This window comes from Vipera ursinii, assembly GCF_947247035.1.
Source record: "Vipera ursinii genome assembly, chromosome: 3".
NCBI classification, from domain to species: domain Eukaryota; kingdom Metazoa; phylum Chordata; class Lepidosauria; order Squamata; family Viperidae; genus Vipera; species Vipera ursinii.
Genome location: NC_139516.1, coordinates 17,924,379 through 17,943,568, shown reverse-complemented (window position 1 = coordinate 17,943,568; position 19,190 = coordinate 17,924,379). Strand labels below are relative to the sequence as shown.

The 19,190-nt window shown below is 41.0% G+C and overlaps 1 protein-coding gene across 1 annotated transcript in view; it reads left to right on the top strand.

Moving 5' to 3' along the window:
- Positions 1–4,505: 4,505 nt before the first annotated feature.
- The window catches only part of TSHZ2 (teashirt zinc finger homeobox 2), a gene marked incomplete at its 3' end in the record, with an annotated part of 262,393 nt that continues 247,708 nt past the window's right edge, over positions 4,506–19,190 (top strand). Inside the window, exon 1 of the mRNA XM_083357418.1 lies at positions 4,506–5,410. Within this exon, the coding sequence (XP_083213544.1) occupies positions 5,371–5,410 (40 nt within the window). The 5' untranslated portion in view covers positions 4,506–5,370. The remainder of the gene's footprint in view (positions 5,411–19,190) is intronic.

Below are 19,190 nucleotides of genomic sequence, written 5' to 3'. Positions count from 1 at the left end.
CTAAAGGGATGGGCTCCTGGAAGTATACTTCTTTCTTTTTTAATCCTTCTGGGAAAGTCATGTGTGTGTGTGTGTGTATATATATATATAGTGTGCATATATTTAAAATCTGTATGCTGTGATATGCTTTTAATTTTAAAATCGCCTCCATCCTATTTTTAGGATAAGCAATAATATGCAGAATTAGTGTTCAGACACTAATTTAATCACTTTTGTTTAAGCTAGTTTAAACTGAGAGTTTCATTGGTTTCAAGCTGCAATGGAAAACCTTGTCTTGAAGGACCTTTCAGGTTGCAGCCTACTCAAGGAAGTCAAAGTAACCATGGCGATTGTCTAAATCCTTACTCTTCAATATATCAGGTGAGGTCTTATTGAAGTATTTATTATCATGTATGATGAAGGACTATCAGATAAAAAGGAAGATTTTAATCTTCTCCATTAGTTCTGTCTGCTTGTTTTCTTGGTGATGAAGCAAGTAGGACTGGAGAGCAGAAAGAATGAGTGGCCACAGAAATGCATTGTGGTGACCAAGATGCTCAATCTAACCAACTTACCATTGTGACTTGAACATTTAGATTCCCTGAACAGTTTAGGAATACTGCCAGGGGACTATTATCAACCCTTCAAGGTAGACCAGTGCCATATGGATCAGGAGTTCTTTAATTTTAAAGCTATACTAACAGAATCTTGCAATATCTTTCCTATCTCCTTGCCTTTATTTTTATGTGATGTTTACCCATGCAACATTCTTGGCCTGGACTCAGACCCCTTTTTGCTGACAATTTCCTTGGTAGTGGGTCTCCCTCCTGTCCTTCAAATTAATTCCCTCTGCTCTCTACAAGATTTCTATGAATAGTAATAGCAATAGCAGACTTATATACCACTCTATAATGTTTTACAGCACTCTCTGAGCAGTTTACAATATCAGCATATTGCTCCCAGCAATCTGGATCCTCATTTTACTGACCTTGGAAGGATGGAAGGCCAAATCAACCTTGAGCCCCATAAGGATCAAACTCCAGCCTGTGGGCAGAGTTAGCCTGCAATACTGCATTCTAACTGCTGTGCCACCAGGGACCCTTAATGCTAGCAGGAGTGTGTTCAGGTTTGGCAATGTATTAGTCTAAATTTATAGTACTGGAGGATTTCAATTTTAGAAACAGATCAGAATTTTATGTCCTCCACTGAGGCACATCCTAACAAATATGCAGTCCTTTGCAGTTTGGGAATGTTCTTATATTTTCCACTGTTAGGAGGTTCAGAGATAGTTAAGAGGGCTTTTGCACTGGTGTGCCAGCTATGACCTGAGCTGGTCAAATTTGATGAGTTCTCCATGCATTATGGCAGATTATGATGGGGACTTGTTGTTTATTTCTGACTGATATGCTCTAATTTGTTATGGGTTTAATTGGCCAGTTTTATAGTTCAAATTGTAATTGTATTATATTATGTGCTGCCTGGAGTGTTATTTTTGGTTGAAGGAACAACAATGGCAATCAATCAATCGAATAAACCAACAAATAATGTATTCCACATCCAATTGCCCTGCTGTGCAAGCAGATGTATTTCAGCTTTCATTGACATGTGATCATTTTTACTATGCACCTCAACACTAGGTAAAAATCATTGGGGGCGTGCAATGGAGCATCAGATTATCAATTCAATATACACCTATTCTCCTCGATGGCTGTTTCAGTCAACAGTGTTAGAGAGCTTTTATTTCTCCATTTGTTTGTTTGTTTTGGATTGGTTTATATGGCCACCCATGTTGCAGATGTGATTCTGGGCAGGTAACAAATTTGAACTGGCTTTCCATTTTCCTTGATACCTTTCAAGAATGGATTCAGAATCCACGCATTGAGGCAGAAAGATGTGCAGAACTGTATGTTTCTTGTGTTAAAATATATTAGCCCTCATAGTTAGCTAAATGAATTAAATGGCACCAAGAAAACTGGTGACATGCCAAAAGCCAAGCCAGGGCTGTCCACATGGGTGGGGGGAATCAAAAAATAATGTCAACTGCAATCATGCCATCAAAGCCCCCCTTTTAAACATGCATCAATGTGTATTAAAAAAATGAGGGTGCTTCGACCACATGGCTGCAGCACCCATCTTGACTATCTCTGCAGACATTCCTGAGCCAACACCTGAATCCAGGGATAAGAGAGGAACAAAGGCCTTATTTTTCTATTAAATTTAGTTTGCAATAGCATCCAGTCCCTCATTTTGTTCCCCTCTGCTGCAAATCATAGCCAAACTGCTGGATGTATCGGTTGCAGATGTTTTCAATGTCTGGGTAACTCTCAAATTGTAACGTTACTTCCGCTTTACACATTTTATACAAGGTAAGTTCCTTTGCTGGTTATGAATTCCAGGTGGAAAAGACATATATATTCTGCACACCAGTCTGTGACAGGACACTTCTATATCACCAGCCTGTTTAACCCCTTCCCATTCCCTGCAAAACAGTTTAAAACTACTGGCAACTTAGAAATAATAAATAGAAATAATAAATTAACCCCCCACCCACAAAACAGGAATTATACTGTCTTTCTTTAAAGTTGAGCAGTAGGAGAGAGTACAAATATATATATTGTTTTCCTCCAAGGAGTATATTGTTCCTATGCTGTCCATGATCATGGAGTACCAAAAATCCCACTCCTTCTTATAATACAATAAAATAAAGAGGAGCAACCTTCCTCTATATTTGTCAGTAGATATTCTGAGATCCAAAATTTGTCTGGTGGTTTGTCAAAATTTTAAGACATTACTCCAGTTGCAAAGATGACACAAAACCTAAGAAATCAAAAGATTCCCACAACGTTCTTCTAGGTGTTGCCCCACAAACCCACAACATCTGCAAATTGTGAGGATGAAATGATAGGATTTTTGCGGGCAGTTGTTCTTCTCAATAGTGAAGAAATAGCTTGGGTGGCAATTGTATTGGGGGGGGGTGGAGAGAGAAAAAGGATCCAATCAATGGATTCAGGAAGAGGAAAGCTAAAAAAAAAAGACACTTAATCTCTTTGGGGAAAGGATAGCCAGCTAAAACTCTGAAAATGGGGGGGAACCCATCCACAAAGGTTGCAACTGCTGAAAAGAAGATGCCAGCTTGGCTGTGGCTTCCAAAGAACGATTGACTAAGTGTCCCCAAATTAACAATGCTGTGAAAAATCTAGTTCCAAAGTGGTACAAAGCAGCAACATGAAAGTGACCATAAACCAAACACTCACACACTCAGGGGTGTATTGACACAGCAGAAAGCTTCATCTGGCACAGGCACAGGTTCAAGAAGGCCCTCCTTACGTGCCCGTGTCCAAGCAGACTTGTGTTCTTTTCATAAGCTGTCATGCATTCTTGGGTTGTTTATTCCCCCCCCCCCCAATAAGCGTTTTGTCAAAATAAGAAATCTCTCAAAGCATTTTGTCAAGATAAGAAATCTATTGCCTTCAGTTCTTCCCCGACTTGTTCTTCCCTGATTCAGTTTTCTAGAGTTTGTTCTTCACGTCTGTGGACTTATGTTCAGCACGTACCAGCATACAAACAGCTGCAACCTTCATCTGCCCATCTCTGCCAAACACCTGGGTGAAACAGAGGAAGAGGAAATCAAAGGAAACTTCACACAGCTTGTTCCAGAGACAACCCAGTGTCTTTCAGATGCCTTTCTCCAGCGGGGCGGGCGGGCAAGTAGTGAGAACTTGTCATCGATCTGTTTCCAAAGTGAGGAAAAGAGAAGAGGAATTTTATTTCTCCAAATTTACCTTTATGTCCAATTGAAAGGGGAGGGGGGCCAAATAGTATTTCAAAAGAGAAGGGAGAATTACAGAGTTAAAATGCCCTACGCCTATAGGAGTGCAAGAAAGATAACAGCAAAAAAAAGGACCCATCTTTTTTTCTTTTCTTTTTTTTTAAAAGGGGGGGGGAAAGTGTTCTGCAGAAACGGTGAGCTTCTGTTTATGTTAAGAGACAGCAGGCAGGACGAGGGGGGAAGAGCTGCATCATAAAATCCTCTGATAAAAGCACACTCAAGACACATGTTCAGCAACCCAGCGTACCAGCAGCTCACCATCACCAATCCCGAGACAACCTCTGCCGGAAAAGCAATTTTTAACGAACGAATTCAAGATGCAATGGATCATGAAATGATCCTAGGGAGGGAGAAACGGGCTCAGAAGGGAGAGAAAATGGGGGCTTGCAGGAAAGGGTCGTAAAGGGAGGCAGGGGGTGGAAATGGGATATGGGAATGTCGATAGGCGCACAGGTTGGTGCTCCGGAACGGCTGCATCCCCTCAAACCCCATTTTCCCCCCCTCCGGCCCAGACGTCTGTGATCAGCCAAAGTCCTGTCTCTTTAATAAACTGACTGCCTTCTGTCTGCTCGGAGTAAATTTCATCCTGTCATCAGGTCGCGGAGGAGGGGTTTGCTAATACACAGTTTGCTCAGTGGATCGATGCTTCCTGGCATCGCCTCGTCCTGCCTGTGTGTGTGTGTGTGCGCGCGTGTGTGCGTGTGTATTTGTGTGTACATTTGTGAGTGTGCATGTGGGTGAGTATATGGATGTGGGTTAGGGTGCGTGCGTGCGTGGACGCGTGAGTGTGTGAACACCAGATTTCCTTCTACCCCCCCCCCCCAAGCCTTCCTCCGTCCTCTTCCACATCACTCACAACCTGGCATCTGGCGGCTACGAACCGGCAGTTTTCTCGGCGGATAGTCGCCCAGCCGCCATCGAGAGCTACCGCGAAGGAGGCGGAGAGGAGAAGGGGGAAGAAAAAAAAAGGCCAGGAAATAGCAACCCCCACCCTCTTCGTCAGCCGGGCAAACAGAACTATTCACTTATCCCTATTTTGTTATTTATTGATCCACTTAAAAAAAAAAAAGAATTGCCCCGACGCACAGCGAGGGTCCCCTCCTTTTTGCCTTGGATGTGTCTGGATGTCTGCAGCAAAGGAAGTCTCGCAACAGTTCAAACAAAACAAGAGGGACAAAAAAGGCGCCCCCCTCCCTCAGCTCCCCCAGCGCCGTTCTGGTTGTAAGAAAGAGAAAGAGAGAGAGAGAGAGAGAGAGAGCAAAGAGCCCAAACAAAGCTGCCACCCTCCGCATCCCGAAAGACTCCGAACAGGTTGATCGCGCCCGAGGAGACGCAAGGGCGCTCGTCGGTCTGGTTGCCGCTGAGCCGTTGAGCGGCTGAGAAGGAGGGAAAAGGAGGAAAACACACACACACACAGGCGCGCACACACACAGGCGCGCACGCCGAGAGAGAGAGAGAGAGGGAGAAAGAGAGAGAGAGAGAAAGAGAGAGAAAACAAACCCCGCCAGCCTCGGAGCGGCTTCGGATCTGGGAAGAGAAGTGAGGTTGAAGAAAGTACAGCGATGCCAAGGCGGAAACAGCAGGCACCCAAAAGGGCGGCAGGTAAGAAAGCCAGCCAGGCGCCCGGCTCCTCTCCCCGCCTCCCCGGATCTGGCTTTGTGGGTCATCCCTTCAGACATTCCCTCCGTGGGTGCGTGCCGGGTATTCAGACGCTTCGCGCGCCCGCTTCCAGCAAGTCTCCCTCCGCCGCCGCTTGGTTTTTGCAGTCCCCTTTCTCTTTCCTCGCCCGCTCGGGTTCTCTCGCTCTCTCTCACACACAAACACACACACACAAACGCAGGCACGCACGCACACTGAGCCCCCTTCTTCAACTTGGCCGGGGTTGAATCAGTTTGTTCTGCACTTTCCTTTCTTTCGCTTTTTTTTTTTTTGGACGAGGGGGGGGGAGCGTGTGGGTGTTTCACTGCCCCGCTTTCCCAAGCTACAATTTCTTAAACTTTCTCTTCCCCCCCCCCCCGCCCGCAACTTTCTTCCGCTTGGCTTTCCCTCGCCCTCTCTCCTCTTTCTCTCTCTTTCCAGCCCCTCCTCGCTTCGCCCCCGCTTGGCATCGCTTTGGGTATGGTGTGTGTGTGTGTGTGTGTGTTGGACCGTTGGACCTGTATTTTGGCAATGCAGGTGGCGTCCGTAAAGGAAGGGCGATATATTTATATTTTTTTGGGGGGGGGGTGAAGGAGGCGGCCGCCCGCGGTGCCTTTTTTTTGTTTTTTGTTTTTTGTTGGGGGGAAAGCTTTGTTTCTGCTGCAGTTTGATGCGCTGGTCCGGGAGAAATAGCTCCGGGGCTGGGGTGGGAAGCGGCGGAGCTCGGTGTGCTTCGGGTGTGAACCCGCCGGTGGAAGTTCATCCCTTTGATCTCCGGGGGCGAAAAAGAAAGGGAAAGCAAAGCGAAAGTCCGACCGGAAACCGAGGGAGCGTTCGGAGGGGGGGGGGGTCGGCGGAGGGCAACCCCGGGGAGGAGGAAGGAATCCCGTGCGGATCCAGCTGCCCGTCGCCCGGCCCGTCTCGGCTCGCCTCTGCCGGCTTGGCCGAGTTGCCAAGCGAGGCCCGAAAGGCCGCGCGCGGGGGGGGGGTTCAAAGGCGGCGGGGCTGCGATTTGCAGGAGCCGGAGAGCTCGCTCAACTTTGGGGAACCGGCGGGCATGGGCAGGGGGACGCCGAGGGCAGGCAGCGGACTTTCCCGAGCCCAAGAGCTGAAGGCTGGTCTGGCCGGGAAGGCTGCGCCGGGGGAGGCTTCGCGCCGCTCTGGCTGTGGATGCTCAGTTCAAGTTTGGCTCGGGGCACTTGGAAAGAGGTCCGGAGAGTTGGTAGGGATTTTTTTTTTTCACCGTAGCTAGAGAGGTGCGGAAGAAGTTCGTTTCTCTGTCACCAGACCCACCCACCGGGGAAAAAAAAAACCAAAACAAAAAAAAAGAAGCAGCTTTCCAGTTGATTGCCAGCTTTGATTTGACATTTGATTGATCACCTGTCATCTTGCTGCCTTTGATCTATTCATTCTTGATATATATCAATAAATCACTCACTATGGTAACCTGAGTGCCAATGACGCAAGTCTTGCCCTCTAGACTTTCTTAGCCAGACAAGTACAATTATTATCTTGTTTGGCTTTAATGTGGGTGGGATTATTATTTTATCTAACAACCCCCCCTTTTTGGTCATTGTGTCCAGTTGGATTAAAGCTGTACAATAAAACAAAGTTGATTTTTAAAAGTAAACAAACTCTCCCCTACCCATGAAACTATCTGGATGTTCAGGGTGATGGGCTGGATGGAGTAAATGCCGTCATGCTTGAGAATTGTTCAAAGCTGAAAATAAATTTGGAAGGAGAGGATCTGGGAAAGTTTTACAAACATGATTCAGTTCAGTCCTGGAGGTGGGTGTGGGTGTGGGTGGGTAGGTAGTTCACATTCTCCATATTTGGAGTTTAATACATATAAAAGTACGCGCGAGAGAATTCATCCGTATATAAACTAATTTGCAAAACAAATAATACATGGCTATTACTGTTACTGTTATTTATTTCACAGTAATATAAATTACTGCAGTTTAGGTTTTCTCCTTATGCAATCTTCTGGGGGGGGGGGAAATCTTCCTTGGTCTTTATGACTCTTCTTGGTTTTAAACATTCCAGACCCAATAACTCTAGAATATAGTATTTTTTTGTAACTTCTGCTATCGTGAAAACTCATCATCTATAAAATATACCTTTCATTTCAAAATGTTCCTCTTTTTGACTGTCTTTCTTAGTAAATTGCTTTTCATTCAAAGTATGCTAGGTTAGAAAGAAATAGGATTGATGGTGGGGGAGGGGAAGGAATAGGAGAAGGGATAATACTGGGCAACAGCAAGTGTTTTTAATAGCATTTTGATCATTGTGATGCCATCCTGGGCCTGCTCCCAAAGTTAGGTTCCCTTAATCATAACTTCGGTATTTCTTGTAAAGATTTTCAGACAGATACTTGGGAAAACTTGGGCACACCTCATTTTCTCTGCTCCAGAATACTGCTTGTAGTTTCCTTTCAACAGTGTATTCTTTTATGATACTCTTTTATTTTCCACTCTGTATGGCTTCAGTTGGTTTCTTTATGGGAAGATTTAGGTTTTTTTTTCCAAGGGAGTCCACCTGGAGCAAGATTAAACTGTACAAAGCTGACTCTTAGCCATTGTTCTAAGATTACTTTTGTTTCCCATGTTCCAGTGAAAAAGGTTCTGTTTTAAGAGCTGAATACAGTCTCAAAATCTCCGGGCCACGGTGTGGCCTTGGAACAGAATGAGGAAGGGAAGGAAATAATTGATTATCCCAGTGTTTGGCACTATTCTCTTTGGCTTTCTTTATTGAGCCTTTAATCTTCCTCTTCAAAAGAGAGAAAGAGAAAAAAAAAGTATTACATGTTTGGGAAAAGTCTGTCTGATTTTTTTTTGGTCTGATTACGAGTTTGACTGTGTTGATTCAGAAAAAAAAAGTTTACAACTTTTGAGTCTGTAAGGGGGAAAAAAAGAAAGTAAGTGACGGGGTTTTGGATTTAGCTGTCTTGATTATGGCTTGGATTTAAAGCCTATGCACAACTGTAAATAATTACGTCCAAGCATCTACTTTGGAAACAGGTTTCTTCTCTGATTAATGAACATCTTAAAGGTTAGAGAGAACAAGCAACTGAATCAAGGGGGATGGCCCGCTGGATCCTGGAAACATGACAATTCCTCTTTCCCCCCCTCCATTAATTTTATGCCATGACAACCTTATATTTTACAGAGTGCCATAATGAAAATCAGCAATGTAAGTGAATAAAGGGATGATGAAGGCACTTTTTTTTAACCCTTCTCTCTTTCCAAATGCATGTTCAGAAATGCATGTTCAGTCTGAGTCAGAAAAACAGCAGTGGCAAATGCCTGTGTTCCTCCAGACTCCTTTCTCAGCAAGCATTGTTCTTTTTGACTATTGTCTGCGTAATTCTTTAAGCAGATGTTTGGATATTTTTAGGTCAGTGCTTGACATTACATCATACCTTTATTGGCAATGATATATTACATGTGCGTTGCTCTCCTCCATCCCGAAAGAGCCCAAGGTGCTTTACAGGTTGTCTGTCTGATTCTCCTCTTCTCCCATGGCTGCAAGACAGCAGAAAATCCTCTTGCAGCCAATGAGATTACATAGAGAAGAGAAGAAGAGGAGAATCAGGCCAGGGATGTTGTTCCTGAATTACAGAAATGCAGGTGTCTCTGAGGAATAGCCACTGAGTGACCCAACACAAACTGAAAGGAAAAGAAAAGCTAGGACTAAGACTGAATCGCTATGTTAATTCCACTTTTATTTTTCTATATCGGAAATAGCTTTCCAACCCAATTCCACAGGATTACGCTTTTCTCTCCTCCTAGGGCTTGTTGAGATGTGATTTTTTTTTTTATTTTGCACATCGTACATTTGCTGTTCATTGCTCCCGAATATAAACCTGGACTTAATAGTTTTCTTTTCTGCTTCCTCCCTCCCCTTTGGTTCCCCTTTCTACCTCTGCTGGGCCCTGAGAGGTTTCCCTTTTAAGAAGTAAAAGCCAAAAAGTACAACAGAGGAAGAGAGAGAGAAAGAGAGAGAGCGAGAGAGCAGCTGCATCTACTTTGTTTATGGGAAGTAGAAATGAATAATGCAGAATTTGTTTTCATGAAAGTCCTTGTGTGGCAGTAAACACAAGGCTATTAGCAATCATTATTTAAAAGTTGCAATTTGCACCTTAATAGTACCAGTTATTAAAATAGTGAATGATACACTCAGACGGGGCAAAATCTGCATTCTTCAGAGGCAGACTAAGGAAGACTGTTCTGATTTCTGCTACAGGAAGACATATCAGTATGCTCTATCAGTGAAAGCTTTGACTTTTATATTTTATTAGTCCTATTATTAGAGAAAGATAATAAAACTGGGTTCTAAGCAACATTGGGTTTAACAGGGTTAGGGAAATGGGCTGAGCCTTCCTTTCATTTTTCCGAGGAAACGAAAGAAATATTAAAAACGCTGATGTAGACCTCAGAGCTCCCCTACACCATAACACCGTCAAATGATTTGAAAACAAAAGTATTCAGAAAGAGGAACAGAGATGGATCGAGATGGGCTTATCAGAGGAATGCATTGCCTGGTTTGTGGATCGCACTATTGGATATTGCCGAAAGTATATTGGGAATCCTCAAAATGTCCCAGTTGTGCCCTGACCCGATCAGAAGGAAAGGTAGGAAAAGGCCAGAGATATCACATGGTGACTTGTGGCAAAAGCTCAGAGACCTTTTGACCATATAAAACCATATTACACACCTAGAAAATTGCTGCTTGGATTAAATCTGTCTTGAATTATTCTATTACTTTTTTTTAGGATATCAGAATGGAACACTGCACTCCATGCACACACATACACAAACACAAATCATTGAATTTCCCCAGCGCTCACGTCTTCCTGACAGAAGCAACTCATTGTCTATTGTCAGTGGGAAATTATAAGAGTTTCCTCTGGTTATCATCAATAATTACTATAGTGTTCTTCATAGAACATGTTTAAATCTAGCTGGCAAAATGTCTTATCAGTGAAGGCCATTAGATGAACAGAACTTTGCAGCCAAGCAGCTAGACGTGGCCGTGGCGAATTGGCCATGGCGAATTGGCCGTGGCAAGTTGGCCGTGGCAAGTTGGCTGTGGTGAATTGTCCCATTCTGGACCTATTGTTCCCCAACCTTACCCTCTTTTAAGGGCTGAATGCAAACACCTCTCACTGTTCCTGAACATCTGCACAGCTGATTGGGGATGAGCTATATTCAAGAGCATGGTTGGAAGACAGAAGATGGGGTGGGCTAAAGCTAAAACTAAACATGCCCAAAGACCATTGGACTTGGGCAGCTATAAAAAAAATAAGTAAGTAAGTAAGTAAGTAAGTAAGTAAGTAAGTAAGGAAGGAAGGAAGGAAGGAAGGAAGGAAGGAAGGAAGGAAGATTGTTAGGGATCTGCACAGGTACTAGTGCTTTTATCAAAATAATGAAAGCAATGGTGACCATGACCCCAGTGTTATCCCTTTCATAGGTGTTTGCAGTGTCACTACACATTCATCAAAGGGCTGGACTTTGTGTCATGACAGTGCAACTGTTGCTTTTGCCCTCCCTTGAAGCCTTAGGGCTCCCTCTGGGCATCCCCCAAAATGGAGGATAATGTTCATGCTTATTTAGTTATGAGGAAGCCAAAGGGTATCTGTGTGATGTCCAGGTGCCAGTATACAGTTATTTTTTTACAGTAGCTTGTTGTTTTTCTGGAATTTGATGTAAGTGAAAGAATTTCTCCCACCGCGTTTCTCACACTGGGAAGTATGGACCCTCAAGGAGGTTGTGTAACGTCACTGTGTAAATAGAAAATGACAACATCAGAAGTAGCTTCTGTGCCGCCTCCAATAGTAAAGTAAGTGAAATTCAAGTGAAATTCAAAAGAGACTTTCAGGCAGTCTTGCGGCCCCAGGGGTGGGGGGGGGAGGGAGGAAGAATAGCCACTTGGGGAAGAAAGCGCTTGTAAATCAGATTTTAGCATTAGGATTAGTAAAGGATGCCTTTGCCATATCTTTTATTTGATTTAAGCAGAGTGCTATTGGCTCCAAGATTTATGGACTCTGTCAGCAGCAAATTGTTAGTGAACCTTTTTTTAATCCCAGGGAGATCAAAATATGCTTCCTCGTGTTTTCCAACTGTTTGTGCGCTGTATGGCGTAACGACACTCAGATGGTGAGCTCTTTTGTCACCCCAATCTCTTGAGCTACCTCAAGTTTCCATCGTCCATAGTCTGAGTGCCTACAATTGAGCCCCAAATTTCTCTTGCTAAGCAAAACATTTGCGAAGTGAATTTTGCCCCATGTTACAACCTTTCTTGTCACGGTTGTTAAATGAAGCACTGCAAGTTGTTCTGTTAGTAACACGGTTGTTAAGTGGGGCTGGCCTTCCCATTGGCTTTGCTTGTCAGGGGGTCGAAAAAGGTGATCCCGCAACTCCAGGACACCACAATAAATATGAACCAATTGCCAAGCGTCTTGAATTTTAATCATGTGACCATGGGGAGGCTGCAATGGTTGTGTTTCAGTGATGTTGTAACTTCGAATGGCCACTAAACCAACTGTTGTAAGTTAAGGACTACTGTATTTTATTTCAAAAGTTGGTGCTAGCCACCTTCATAAGTCCATTAAGATGTTGCATATAAAACTATACCAACTCTGGAATGGTATGCATATATATAACAGTTAATAAAGGATTTACACTTTTTCTAACCTTCAATAATTTTCTCCAGTGTAACTGAAAGCAATTTCTGCTAAAGGTGTTCCTAGGTATGAAATCACATCAAGTGAAACTTGATACTACCAAAAACATTTCTTCTGTCTCTTCCTCTGCGCTTTCCCTCCCTTAAACCACAAACTCCAGGAAATTTGTTTTATATACAGTTTGGTGCCAATTTTACTTCCCGTTTCAGCATGTGAAATATTTGACTTCAGTGAAGCACCCAAATGCACAGGACTGAAAAGCTCAGAGGTTAATTTGTGCAAGAAATCCAACATAATATTTAATAGATGAAACAACCATTGCCAATCTGGATTCATTCTCTTTTCTTTTTGAATATTCATTGCAAAAAGTTTTTTTTTTAAATAAAAATATATATTGCATAGCAGACAGGTTAAGATGGGTGCATGCCACGCTATGCTTCTTTTCCCAAGATCTAGCTGTGAAAACGGCTTATTGTTAATTTTATTAAGACAGCTTGCTTTTTACTTCTTGCTTTCTTGCTGGCTTTCTTACATTTTAAGTCATTTATATCTTTTTTTTAAAGGAAAACAAAAAACATCACCAAACCTAGCAGGGTGGCATTAAGAATCTCGCCCTTGAGCCAGCCAGAAATGCTAGCAATGTAAACGATGTTGGCTTCATTCATTCAGCAAATTTAACCCTTGATTTTGTATTGTTGGTCTAGCTCAACAAAGCCATTGCAGGGAAACTTACTCCTAAGTATCTGAACAAAGGATTATTGTCTGGACTTTATTTCTAGATTTGGCATTAAAAGAAAGATGAGATTAGGTTCTTAATCCAAAAGAAAAAAAGATATTGTTAAGTTTATAGCATGAGATGCATTTTATCCTTCGCTGTCCTGCCAAACTGCTCTACTGAATCTTTGGGGAAGTCTGATTTTTATTTTTATTTTAATTATAGTTGCTTTAAATCTTACAGCAGGATTTTTTTTTTGCCATTTGGATGGCATTATCGCTATTGTGTTTACTTAAATTATATATGTTGTTCTGGAGTGCTCTTCTGCATCATCCCTCTAAAATGGATTTTTACTTCTATTTTGCCAGTGGTATCAAACATTGTACTACCTTTGAGAGATTATTAAAATTGGCCATTTTATTTGGGACTGCAGTTTCAGGAAACAGAATCTAAACATCTGAGAATATCCAATTCCACTCCAGTTTACTAAAAACGCCATTTGCACGGAGCTTTTTTTATAGTATAATAACCTCTGATTTTTACATAGACACATGGAACATGTATCTTTTTTAACCTTAAAAAGTAAAACCAGAGGTTTAAAGCACCTTTTGCACAATAGAAATGTTTTCATTTTGAAACAAAACCAACAAATCAGCGCACACACTTCCCTCCCCCAAAAAAAGACCATCATAGAGAATAATTCCTTTGCTAGATTTCTTAGGGATCACAGACAAGCAGTTTCCCCCAAGTATTTTGACATGTTCTTTTTGGCGACCAGTGTTGATTGTTACATTGTTTTTAAAAACCTAGATTTTCTCCATATGACACATTTTTGGAGGGGGGAAAAAAACCCCATTCCATTATCGTTATGATTGCCCTTATTTATAAACTTCCTGCTTCTAATGACTCGAGAGAGTATTCCTGTAACTTTTGTCATTATGAAAGCTTATTATTCTCCAGCCTTTGAGCATAAAATATAAATTTCATTTCTACAATCTACATACATATTCTTCCTTTTGTCTGACTTTCTTTCCAAACTTTCTTTCTGTTTAGAAAGGAAGGAATTAGAATTGACTTTGGAAGATGGGGGAGAGGGAATAAAATACAGCATTGGGCAACAGCATAGATTTTTTAGCATCTTCTGAGCTGGTCACACTGATGCCATCCTTGGCCTACACCCAAGGTTCTCCTTCCTTCCCTGTCACTGCAAAGCATTTCTTGTAAAGGTTTTCAAATGGACACTTTGGGAACAGTTCCTTCTATCATCGATCTATCTATCTACCATGTGTTTCTCTGGCTCTATCTATCTATCTATCTATCTATCTATCTATCTATCTATCTATCTATCAATCATCTATCTGATTTATATGGCAACCCACTCACTCTCCGTGACTCAGGGCAGCTTACAAAATATAAATATCTTCAGCCAGAATCGAAAAAGCTTCTTGTATGAGAAGTGAAACATTTTCAAGGGGGAGGAAAAAAAACAAGAAAATCCAGCTGCCTTTTGAAAAGTACCTTTTGGGACAATAAATTCATGAAAATTACATTTTGTTTGTCAAGCTAAAAAATAAAATAAAATAAAACCAAAACTCTCTCTGGGTATTAAAAGTTTCCAACAGAAGAAGGAAAGCTTCTGTCTTTCCTAAGAAACACGCTGCATTTTTAGTTTTGGGAAAATAGAAAAAAAAAGGCCCAGTGGCTGCTAGCTTTTCAAACATAATGAAAAAAAACTGTCTGTGATATATCCCTGGCTGTTTAACACGGCCAGACAAAACTGATCAGAGCTAAGTGTACCTTCTTCTAAGACTACCAACGTAACTCTAAATAACTGTAAATAACTCTCTTTGCTCCTACTTCAACATAGGTGAGAGTTGTCCTTCTCCCAAACCCCACAAGCAAAAAAGCATATAAAGGGAGAGCCAACCTACAAGAGAAATGAAACATTAGTGATATTTCTAACGCAGGGAAAACAAAAGAAGACAAAAGGAAAAACCCACATCTTAAAACAGCAAGGGATAATTAGAAATTGTTCTTTTGTTATAGAATAAAACGACTCTCTGCTCTTCCCTCCCACCCCTCAACTGAATCAGCCTTATGTTAAAAAAAAAAAAGATGTCTTGGCATGCTTGTACATGCATTACAAACTGGAGAAAAGGCAGAGTAGGCAAGTTACTTTCCAGGGCTGCTTGGCTCTCTGTCTGTTGCTCACTTAGAAGGTATTTTTCAGTCCTAGCTGATTTTGTCACCTATTTTCAGGAGTTGCTCCAAAGTTTATTCCGATAGTATTTTCCATTACAAGCAATTAAATTCATGCATGTTAACAGCCAACAGTTTTGCAGGAAGGCTTTTTTGCTCGTCTAAAAAAAGCACTTTCATTCTTTTAAGCTGCTTGTGATGATAAACATAGAATTGTTCAACTTTCTTGGGAGAGGGAAAAAAAACGAAGGAAAAAGTTGTAGCATTAAAGCTGCCTTTCGATTGTATTAATGGAAATAAGAAGCTGCTTTCTTCTTTCATCTCCGTATATTGCATCTATTATTTCTCTTTCTGGCTCTTTGCTGGGTAAGTATCTATATTTCCTCCTTGCTTTCAATATAAAACTGCTATCATCTAATGATACCCTACCTTATTAAAGTTGTTCACGATGCAAAAGGGACTGCGATAGGTGCCGTCTTCTACCATAAATGGCTATGGAAAAGCAGGGTCGCTGAATGTGTGAAAATAACACAATCCATCCTGAATAACCATTAAATCTGGGCATGTCAGAATAGAATGACAGCCACTACAGAAACTTTTTTTTTTTACTGCAACAGAACCAGGCTGTAGCCCCAGGTGGCACATATGAGAAGCAATAAGATTTTTAAGAAGCTCTTGGCTCTTCCTAGATCACTCTCAGAAGACTAATTTAATTGAAAAACCCATTTCTTGGAGTTTGTGTATGTAAACAGGCAAGGCCCAGTTTTCCTTGGGATCTGTTTTGTGGATTTTGTTTATAGTTACTTGATTTGGGGGGGGGGAAAGACCAAATAAATTCTCATCCCACCCCTTGAAATGTTGAACTTAAATACTGAAGATTGTAACTGGTAAAAGTTATTATTATTATTTTACTATTATCAGAAAATGCTATTAAATATCTCCTGAACACATTCCTACTTAGAATATTTGGCTTGTTTCTATAAGATTCCTTTACAGTTTTCCTTGGAAAAGGAGTATCATGCTGTTTGTGATTTTAATGAAAATAAATCCATCAAAATCCACAGGGTGATTTCAGCTCTTCGTGTAACTGTAGAGAAGGAAGAAAAAAGAAATGAATGCTTTGGATTGAATTAAAAGCAGTGGAATGCAAAAATCAAAAGCTATGTATTGCATATTCACAGTGTTTTTGATTGTAACATTTAGATGGAGGATTTGTTCTGTTCAATTATTGCTTACGGGTAACCGTTTGCCTTTACCTTTGGCCAAATTTGAGAATTTATGGTTTAAAAGGGATCGTTTCATTTCTATTCACAAGGTGAATGAGTTTTTTTTTTAAAGGAATAGCTGGGTGTTTTAAAAGGAAAACAAAATTGGGATTCCAAAAGAGACAAAGCATGCCAGCCGTATGGAATTTAAATGGCAGTGTTAACAAACATGGCCAAATAAGTAGAAAAGAGTCATAAAAATGGGAGTTATGGCGGACAAGAAGCATCCTCTTATCTCATTCAAAACAGGAAAGGTGAAATGCACATATTCTACCCCAAATAAAGGCATCAAAGAATCCAGTGCTAAGTAAAAAAACAAAACAAAAAAACCTATATGTGTTCTGGGAATTTGTATCAATCTGCGTAATAGGGAGAAATCTGTCTACCACTATGACTTCAGCATGTGCTATTTGAGCATCACCAAAGGACCTATTGAAATTATTTACTTCCTTAAACAGCTGTGATAGTTAGATGTACAGTGTGTATCGTTCCCTTATTCTGTCTCTTGTCACAGCCATATTAACAATGCAATCAGGTCGTCTCCAAGCTAAAGAGCACAATACGTAAAAAATGCATCAGTCTTTCTTAATTTATTTTATGCTAGTGAAAGAACACAAAGGCCTGATTCCCCTTCCTGTTCCCTTATCCATTGCAGGTATATTATTTTTTTTAATTCCAGTGGAGATATTGTCCCACAACATCTTCCCATATTTAATTAGGAGATCAGAGTGGGTAAACTTGATTTTAAAAGGTGACAAAAGGAATAGGTTAATCCTTCACATTTAAGGTGATTGAATACAGATTTATCCACCAGACTGGCCTACAAACTTGTAAGAATTGCTGCATAAAATAGATTGTAGAAATTGTAGAAAGACGCAATGGATGGAAAGTAATCAAGGAGTGAAGCAACCTAGAACTAAGAAGAATTTTCCTGACAGAACAATTAATCAGTGGAATGACATGCCTCCAGAAGTTATGGGTACTTCAGCATTGGAGATTTTGAAGAAGAGATTGGACAACCATTTGTCTGAAATGGTCTAGGGTTTCCTGCCTGAGCAAGGGGTTGCACTAGAAGACCTCCAAGGACCCTTCCAACTCTGTTATTCTGTTCTGTGAAATTCTATGGGGTTTACTTAACAGGGTAAATGTGTCTATAATTGCCCTTTAAAAGTCCATAAATATGACTCACTGTGTGTATCATGAAAAATCCAAAGTTTTCAGTAAACTGTGCCATGTTCCACTTGAACGCTTCTGTATTAACTTGAGCATTTCCCCCCAGTACTCACTTGTTTTTCCCATCATGGAAATCAAGACTGCCTGCATGAAATTTCCATATCGCCTTTCACCCAAGTACTTATTCAGTTTCAGCAAGACCGTTGCTTTATCTGTCCTCAGGTCTATGTAAGGTGGTGTCCTTCTGCCATCAGAAGGACAAAGGACAGGTTATAAAATGAGATAAACATGGAACAGATTATTGTAAACGTTTAAACACTTCTTCTCTCTTTCTGCCTGTGTTTTCAAAAGACGTGCTGAATTTCTGCAATGTTGACTTTTCCTGCAAGAAATGTAGTCATTTAAATGAGGTGGAAATTTCACTGAAAATATTTTTCTTTGCATTCCCACTTGGCCACTTTGCTTCTGTTTGGTACTGCTACCTGAGAAGCAGTTTCCTCTCTGGGGGTTGTTAGCTCTACTATGACCCATTGATAGATCTCTTGGAGAACACAGCCCATTCCATCGAAATGATTCTGAGTTCAATCTTTTGCATTTCCACTTAAGGAAATAAAATAATATGGAATCTGCTGGAGAACCTGGATGGACCAGCCTTCTTAGCTTAACTAAGAATTTGGGAAATGTAGCTCCAATTTATCCAGAAGCCTGATGAAGGCTGCTATAGATTATATTAGCTTTATCACTTCAGCAATCAACGGAAATTTATCAAGGAGAGATTCAACCTAGAAATAAGATTTTTTTCCCGCAATTTTATCAGTGAAACAGCTTTCCTTCAGAAGTTTTGAATGCTCCATCATTGGATGTTTTGAAGAAGAGGTAAGACAACCCTTTGTCTGAAATGGAATAGGTCTCTTACTTGAGCAGGAGGTTAGACTAGAAGACCTCCAAGGTCTATTCTGTTATTCTAACATCATTTATTTCCTATATTTTTATGACTGATTGATTCATTTGCTTGCTTATTCAGTTTAAATCATGCTCCTGTCAGGGCAAAATGTATAAGATAGCTTCAGCAATAAAACCATATGAAGTTAAAAACACAATACTGAAGTGTCAATGCAACCAATAACTGTCGGCAACTAAACATAAATGTCTACTCCAACTTTTCTGCAGAAGTTCAAAGTAGCTTATATGGTGATCCCAGTTTCATTCCTACCACAATCCTAAAGATAGGTTGAGTTGAATTTCCATGGTGAAAGTAGACTTGGAACAGAGTCTATTCAATCCTAGTCCAACTCCTATTGTTCTTTTCCAAATAATATGAAAGCAGATACTGTACTTCTGAAGCAAACCCCTCTTTTTGCAAGTGCAGAACCGTATAATCCAGGCAGGGAAGGCCCCAGAAAATAATTTGGTATTAATATATTTTATTTATTTATTATGCATGTTTTATGCCACTTCAATCAATTTTGACTCTAAGCAGCATAAATATTTATGTTGCTTCAATCAATTTTGACTCTAAGCAGCATAAATATTGTTACTGTTTCACAGTCCGGGACTTCCATGCAACATACATGGGGTTTTTTCCCCATGGTAAAACGAGAGGATCATTTGGGCTGACAAAGAGGGGGCCGAACAGTCCAGTAGGGAGATGCATCTAAACTTCCTCAATCCCATTCCAGCATATCAAAGATTTTTCTATACTGGCTA